General features: G+C 44.7%; 1 protein-coding gene across 1 annotated transcript; it reads right to left on the reverse strand.

The window, feature by feature from the left end:
* Nucleotides 1-7377: 7377 nt before the first annotated feature.
* LOC120667809 lies at nucleotides 7378-7731 on the reverse strand. The gene has a single exon (XM_039947803.1). The coding sequence runs from the start codon at nucleotides 7729-7731 to the stop codon at nucleotides 7378-7380; it is 354 nt and encodes a 117-aa protein (XP_039803737.1).
* Between the last annotated feature and the right edge of the window lie 1011 nt (nucleotides 7732-8742).

Consider the following 8742-nt stretch of genomic DNA (forward strand, 5'->3'; position numbering starts at 1 on the left):
ATTGCTAGTTTACAATAAAGTCCCTGAAATTTCGGAAATTGCAAACTGGTCCCTTTTCCCCTTCCTCCAGCCTGTCTGCCTACTCAGCTCCACGCCGTCGCTGTTCAGCGCCGTCGCCGCTGTGGAGGGCCAGCCCGGCCACCTCCTGCTTGCGCTGGCGCCCACGCGTCGCGCCCGACCTCGTCCACCGCTTTTTGCCTTCGCGTTGTGCCTCCCCTGCCTTGCCACGCAGCATAGAACCGCCCCCGGCTGCCACCTCGCCGCCGTTGTGGCTGGCTCGCTGCAGCACCCCAGGACCCCAACTCGCGCACGCATGAGCACTACAAAGTACCCCAGCAAGCCGTTCCCTTTGCTCTTTTGCTCGGTCCTTGCCCAGAATCCCCAGAACGCATCCGCCGCCCGCCCGAGCTCCGACGAGCTTGACCTCACCGTCGAACCCCCTCCTCCGCCCTTCCCCGCCCTCAATCGACCTCACCAATCGCTCCGCCTCACTCCCGCGCAGCTCACGGGCAACTTCTCCTCGCCCAGAACTCACTAGAAACCCTCGCCGCCATTGAACCTCCGCCGCCGACCCGCCTGCTTGCGTCGCGCCGCCGCTACAGCTCACCCCGACCCCGATTCCGAGCACTAGAAGGTGCGGCTTGGACCCCTTTAGCTCCCACGCCTCTTTCCCCACGCCGCCGACGACCCCTCACCGGGATTTGGCCGGTCAACCCCCGCTCCCCTCTCTGTCTATGGCCGAGGACTCCCTGTTAGAATTCAAGAAACCCCAAGGGGCTGTCTGCGATGCCCGTGACTCATGTGAATAGTGCCACTAGGGAACTTTTTGATATTTTTGCTGTAAACTTTGAAATTCCATAGCAATTCGTAGAAAAATCAGAAAAAGGCAAATCTTGATGTTTTGGAATCCTCATGAAGAGATCTTTGCAGTAGAATCATAATATGTTTGGTGTTATTTGAAAGTTTTTGCTGTAAAAATATATTTGTGTTACTAGTGTTTAAGTGCTAGTTGTTTTTACCTTTTCCATAACTGATGTTTGAAGCCATATCTTGCTGTGAAATTTTTATGGTGAGATGCTAATGTGACTCTAGTATTTGTATAAAAATTTCGTGGTCAGTTATCGTGTTTAGCTATTTATTTGATTTAATAATTGTTAAGTGAGTTTTAATCATGTTAAATAGTTTCCTTGCTTAGAAAATCTTGCTAATTTTTCTAGAGCCTTGATTTAGTCATAGGTTACTGTCTGTAAATTTTGAGCACCAGTTCATGACTAGAACAGAACCTACAAATGAATCTTGTTAGTTTGCTGTCAGTTTTGTTTATTTTCTCAGAATAAATTCTGTCTATATTAAATCTTGAAACTTTACAGTAGCTAAGTTAGCTCTGTTTTGGCCACTTGTTAAATTTTCAGCTTCTGTTGTGCTCTGGTCTAACCAGTATAATTAAATCTTGTTTTAGGAGTTGTCTGAATAAATGTTTTGTCCTGATTAAATGGCTACAAGTTTTGGGATGAAATTTGCAGGGTAGATCACTTTGATTACCTTCTGTTTGATGTAATTTTTTCTGAATTTACTACTGAATGTGTGCTGAGTGGTTGATTTATTAGCAAACCAAGAATTGCAAGCTATAGTGAGTTTCTTTTGTGCTGTTGATCATGATGCCTTGTATAGTTAAAAGTTAGTTATCTACTCTATAAACGATTGCACATATACATAAGTTGTGTTGTTATTTGTGGACTACAACTTTATCGTGAAATGAGCGTGTTTGTAATTTGATCTATTGCATTACATATAGATACGACTGCTCTATCGGACGGAACGTACGAGCTGATCCCGGATTCCGAAGGAGGTGATCTCGAAGCTCAAGTGAACACTACTGTACTAACTGAAGCCCCGGACCAAAGTTCGGAAGAGCCCAGGGCTGAAATAGCCAGTGACTACCGAGAAGGCAAGCCCCGGACATAACCTATATTTCAAATTTATACCATTTATTGTTATTATTTACTTGTGCATTTACAGTTCTTAGGATTTCAATTGAAACCCTAGATGCATGATCCTAGGAACCTATGTACTGAACACTAGACCTGAGTTCGAATAACTGCTAAGCTTATAGGACCGGTAAAAGTCGAGTGATAGCCTGTCACTCGCGAGCTCTATAGGAATTGCTTGTTTACTTTCTGTTATCAATATAAGGACGACGGACGGGGTTGTGTTCGGTATCATGACCTTGTGTGAGACCCGTCTGTGTTGATGAACTTGCTAAGGTCGCAGTGTGTGGTAGTGCTGGTTAAGTTTTTGAACGTACTAGCCACATGTCGTAAATATGGTACGCGGTAAGCCTAGTAGCCGATTGGACCGGGGAGTGGATATACCTATCATTCTCTCTTTAGAGGTAGGTTTTTATATGTTATTGTTGATCAACACCACGACTACTAGGGACAAGGTTGGACCTTGGAGCTCTGTAGTCGGGGAGAATGACATTATCCACAAGCCGGAAAGAAAGGTAAACGGTTGTTTGGGAACGACCCGACGGTGTTCCAAACGTGTGTGTTAGGTCTGCCTGGCCAGGTTAACAAATTTGGTTCAAATCATCTGCTTCCCACAGTTTGGGACTGCTTGATCTCTTTGCCACACAGAGTAATAAGAGCAACGTTATTATGATTAATCTTGAGGTTTGCTTAAAGATCTACCATGGTTGAGTAGTAGTTGCTTACATAGAATGGTTAATCAACTAGAATCTTGGAAGCTAAAATTTGAAAGAAGGACCTACTCTTTATTGCTTTTCAGCAAAAGGAAAACCAGAGCCTCACAGAACCCTGCATAGTCTAGTTAGGTGGGCTATGTATACCCGTTGACGGTTAAGTCTTGCTGAGTATTAGAATACTCAGCCTTGCTGTTGAAACCCTTTTTCAGGTATGAGTTTTGAGGAACAGATTGCTAGTTTGTCTTGGCCCTGCTCTTTGCCTCCTGGCTGGTCCGTAGAGTGGGATACGCCTTCGGCCGGCAATGACCCTAACGAGTGATACCTTGCTTGGGCTAGCTTGGTATACTTCTGCGACGTGGTGTAGCCGTCATTTTCTGTTTCCGCTGCTTTTCAAACACTGAACTTACAGTTGTGGTTTGTATAACTATTTTACTAAGTTTGGTTTTGTAATGGTTTGTAATCACTATTGAGCTTGTGTTGTAAAATATGTTGTTGTAATATCTCTGGACTCGCCTTCGTGCGGGGTATGCTTGTTCGATCCGAGAACCGGTGGTTGTATCGGGACGTTACCCGACAGACCAAGAATTGTTCCGTTTGAAGTGCGTTTGAACCGGTGTTGCCTTTATGGTGATGGCCTGCGCACTTGAGCCGGGATAATTCAGGTGGTTCTACCACAATCTCCCTAGGGAGAGATGAACATAACTCCCGCGCCGCCTCCGTCGAGCTTGAGTGAGCCTTCAAAGTACATTACCCAATGCTCAAGAATGTTGTGAGGTGCTGGGATTTTATTTTCCCACCATTCAGCTAAGAAGTCGACTAATGCTTGTGACTTGATTGTTGTTCTTGGCTTGAAGTTGATTTCCAAGGCTCCCAGTTCAACTGCCCACTTTGAGATTCATCCGGTGGCATCCCGATTGTGGAGTATATCCGTCAATGGGAAGTCAGTGATTACTGAGATCTTGTACTCGTTGAAATAATGTCGAAGCTTCCTGGAGGTGATTAGAATTCCATACAGAACTTTATGAATTGATGGATATCTAACCTTTGATTCAGAGAGTACTTCGTTGATGAAGTAGACTGGTCTCTGGACGCCATGGGTGTGTCCTTCCTCCGGACGTTCGACTACTATCGCCGTGCTGACTACATGAGTAGTCGCGGCGATGTAGAGGAGTAGTTCCACACCTGGTAGTGGAGCTATAAGAATTGGTGGTGACTGGAGGTGATGCTTGAGATTCTCGAGTGCTTCCGCGGCTTCTGTAGTCCACTCAAATTGGTCTTGTCGTTTGAGGAGCTTGAAGAAGGGTAGGCCCTGTTCGCCTAGCCTGGATAAGAACCGATTCAAGGCTGCCATGTAGCCTGTAAGCTTCTGGACGTCCTTAATGGTAGCTGGAGCATCCATGGCCATGATGGCATTTATCTTCTTTGGGTTAGCCTCGATTCCTCGGTTGCTGATGATAAATCCGAGTAGTTTGCCAGAGGGTACGCCGAAGACACACTTGATTGTGTTGAGTTTCCAGCGGAACTTTCGGAGGCTGTTGAAGGTTTCTTCCAAGTCAGCGATGAATTGATCCTGGGTCTTGGTTTTGACGACGATGTCATCAACATAGGCTTCAAGATTGTGATGTAGCTGATCAGCAAAGCATAGCTATATCGCGCGCTGGTAGGTGGCACCAGCGTTCTTCAACCCAAAGGACATGGTCTTGTAGACGTAAGCCCCATAAGGGGTGATGAATGGCGTCTTGATTTGGTCTTCTTCTTTTTGGGCAATGTGATGATAGCCTAAATAGCAGTCGAGGAAGGATAATAGGACGCATCCTGCAGTTGAGTCAATTACTTGATCTATGTGAGGTATCTCGAAGGTATCCTTCGGGCAATGCTTGTTCAGATCGATGTAGTGGACACACATCCTCCACTCATTGTTGTTCTTCTTCTGGATGAGTATAGGGTTGGCTAACCATTCAGGATGATAGACCTCTTTAATAAACCCTACTGCGAGTAGTTTTGCCAGCTCCTTCTTGATGGCTTCTCGCTTGTCCAGGGAAAAACGTCGTAGCCGTTGCTTCTTTGGTGTAGCTTTGGAGTCGACTTTCAGGGCATGCTCGATCAACTCCTTGGGCACCCCTGGCATATCTGCTGGTTTCCACGCGAATAAGTCTCGGTTGGACCTAAGGAAGTTGACGAGCTCGAGTTCCTATTTGTCGCCCAAGCCAGCTCTGATGATGGCGGTTTTTGAGTCGTCTCCCTTTTGTAGCTGAATAGTTTTAGTGCCTACGTCACCGGTTGGCTTAACCGACGACTGGCTTGGCTTCTTGGAGGGCATCGAATCCTTGTTGAGTGAGAGTTCCTTGGCAGCAGCAAGGATTTCACTAACGGAGCTAGGAACTCTAATTGTGGCAGCATGATCTATTGCTTCCTTGTCGCACTCAAAGGACTTAAGGAGATCTCCTCGTAGGGAAAGTACTCTTGTATTGCCTAGCATCTTTAGGAGTAGGTACACATAATGTGGTACTGCCATGAACTTGGCTAGCGCCGGTCTTCCCAGTATGGCATGGTAAGAAGATTCGAAGTCAGCTACTTCAAACTTGATGTACTCTGTCCGGAAGTTTTTTCAGTACCAAATGTGACCGGAAGGGTGACCGAGCCAATTGGTGTAGAAGAATTTCTGGGAACGATGCCGTAGAACAGGGCCTTGCTTGGAGTGAGCAGACTCTTGTAATTGAGGCCCATCTTAGCCAGTGTGATATGCACACGCCTATGTAACGCTTGTAGCAAGTTGTGTGGCCCGATCTTCTCGTAGGATCCGCGAACTTGATAACTTGTCGCTGCGTGACCTGGTGAAGAGGCAGTGCACCGCGACGCTGTCCAGACGACGAACTGCCGAGACAATCACCCTTCTACGTATCGACGAAACAGCCCACGCAATCACGCCCTATAGACGTGAAGGCGGTGAACCGCAGTTCGGCGTTCTACAATTCCCTCAGGAATCGAAAGAACAAGTGTTGTAAGCCTCTCAAGACTCACGCATAAACAAAACTCCACGAGTTTGTGTATTCTGAATTCAATCAATCAAGAAAATCTGTCCCTTGCTATTTTTGTGTGTCTCACTCATTTTTCTTTTCTCACTCTCCTCTCTTTTCATACGAGCAATATCAGAAGCATGGATATCTTCTGGAGACAATGGAACAAGAACCACCTTCTTGTCATTGTGAATGAAAGTGTGTTTGTTAGACCGTCCATAATGCACCGAGTCCACATCAAATTGCCAGGGCCGACCAAGCAGCAAATGGCATGCTTGCATGGGGACAATATCACAATCAACCTCTCCATGATAATCACCAATGGAAAATGACAAACGAACCATGGCTGAAACCTTAACTGTCCCAGAATTATTCAACTATTGCATATGGTACGGGTGGGGATGGCGATGTGTTTGCAGTCCAAGCTTCTCAACAAGCAGGTTACTAACAATATTGTTGCAGCTCCCACCATCAATGATAAATCTGCACACCTGTCCTTTCACTTTGCACCGTGATTGGAACAAATTATGGCGTTGCCCTTGTTCAGCTGCAATTAATTGAGTAGAAAGAACTCGCCGAACCACTAAAGGAGATAGTGTGTTCATTATAGAAGGCTTCAAATCAGGAAAATCAGCAAGCAACTCATCAAAATCAGCACTAGTAATCTCGTCAGAAGATGGAGAAACTACATCGTGTAATATGTCATTATGAGCAAAAGTTGGAATAGGTTGAATGGCTAAACAATTCAGACCTAGCTCAAATGTACCATCCTCTGCTGAATACTCACAAGTGTCAAGATTAAGATCTGCAAATACATTGTTAAACTCGTCCTCCTCTTCACTTTGTGAATCATAAGAACCATCAGCAAGTGCAATAATAGTACGACGATTGGGACATTCAGCTTATGACCACCACACTTAAAACATTCAATCTTGCTTGTCTTGCGTTGGGTGGCTGCAGTAGAAGAAGTGGGCTGATTTGAACTCACAGCTTTACCTTTCACATCGAATTGTTTGGAAGAAGTTGGAATAGATCTATTTGCTAAACGAGATGAGGATTTGGGCGTTGCAGCTCCTTGCTGTTGGGATTGAGGTGTGACATCCCCTTGTTGTTGGGAATGACGCCATGAAGCATTGTGTTTGTAAGACGTAGCAATTTGCCTTTCAGCCCTCTTTGCAAGATGAACCAAATCGGTGAGACATGTGTAACTTGTCATATCCACTTTATCAGCAATGGGTTTATTGAGGCCAACCAGAAACCGAGTCATTGTTGATTCCTCATCCTCAGTTATCCCTGTACGAAGTAAGCACATTTCCAATTCCTGAAAATATTCATCAACACTGCGAGTACCTTGCACAAGACATTTCAGCTTCAAATGTAGATCACGAGAATAATATGCAGGAACAAAATGACGTATCATTTCCCTCTTCATGACTTCCCAAGTTATACAGTCATGCCCAACTCTATGATATTAAGTACGGATCTGATTCCACCAAGTTATGGCATAGCCTTTGAACTCAATGGCTGCAAGCTTTGCCTTCTTTTCAGCAGGGTATTCATACAAATCAAATATTTGCTCCACTTTGGTTTCCCATTCAAAATAATCATCAGCATTCTCCTTGCTGCTGAATGAAGGAATGGACACTTTAACCTTGCTCAAACCATCATCATTGTGACGTCGTTTAGGATGACGCCGACGGTGATCACCATAATGACCATGAGCTCCAAAACGGCTAAAATTGTCATCGCCATGATAATCATATGCACCACAGTGACCATAAGGATCACCTCCATGTTCAGCACTATAATTTGAAAGCGTTTCAGCATAAAAAACAGTAGGATCACCAACAGGAACATGCCGTGCATGACCAAAACCAGCAGCAAATCCTCGGCCATGGCCGCCTGCAAAGTTATCAAAACCAGCAGCAAATCCTTGGCCACGACCACCTGCAAAGTTATCAAAACCAGCAGCAAATCCTCAGCCACGGCCACCACCACGGTCACCACCATGGTGATCATCATCCTCATTATCATGAGGTGGAGGTTCCCCACGCTGTTGCTGAATGGATTGCTGAAGTTGTTGCATTCCTTGCATCAATTGACGCATTTGTTCATGCATCTCCTGAATCTCCTGAGCAGAAACATTATGGGAAGAAGAGTCTTCATCACCCGCTATGTTAGTAATAAGGAGACAAAAATAATAGGACAATGAATATGTGGAATCACTCCCTCACCACTTACAAAACAAGTTCTTTCTCTCCCTGAAAAGAGGAAGAGCCGTGGCTGCAATCTGTAGTGGAAGAGTGATTGTAACAATGATGACGGTGCAACAACTCATGGTGCTTGTAAGTGGAGCTTGGTGGGATAATATGTAAGTGGAATGCACTGAAATGTAGTGATGCAAAACTGAATAATAATCCAAGAACACAAGTCTAAGTTGCTGAATTTAAAGGAATAGATGCACGAAAATGTAGAAACAAGATGTAGGAAAATGGATAGATGAACACCAAATGCACCAACCAAAACTTGTTGCTGCCCAAACCCCTTTGGGTGTGCTGAACACAATTCTCTTTTTATTTCCTCTATTTTTGTTTTTTTTAGCAAGAACTCATTGTTTTCAGTCTTTCTTTTGACCCATATACATCTTTCCTTTTAACCTTTGTGACAAATGCAGCACAACTTTCAACTAAAGGGGTGCATAAGGATCAGAAATGATGGATGGCGCCACACAAAAACAAGAAACTCGGGTGGGGAATTTGTGGTGGATAGAAAACAAGGGTGGGATGGGTGGGTATATGCATCAAGTGATTTGATGATTAGAACAATGATAACAACTAGAACGATGTGGAAAAGAAAAAAATTCAGCAACTAGACAAATCTTAAAGGATTAAAACTCGATAAAGCAAACTACAAAATCAGTAGCACGTATGAATTTGGGATGTAGGTTTTCTTTTTGGCTATTAGTGGACAGTAGGTATATAAACTCTATCCTACCAAAAACAGGAACAATCCTACTGAGGA

This window comes from Panicum virgatum, chromosome 3N, assembly GCF_016808335.1.
Source record: "Panicum virgatum strain AP13 chromosome 3N, P.virgatum_v5, whole genome shotgun sequence".
In the NCBI taxonomy this organism is placed as follows: domain Eukaryota; kingdom Viridiplantae; phylum Streptophyta; class Magnoliopsida; order Poales; family Poaceae; genus Panicum; species Panicum virgatum.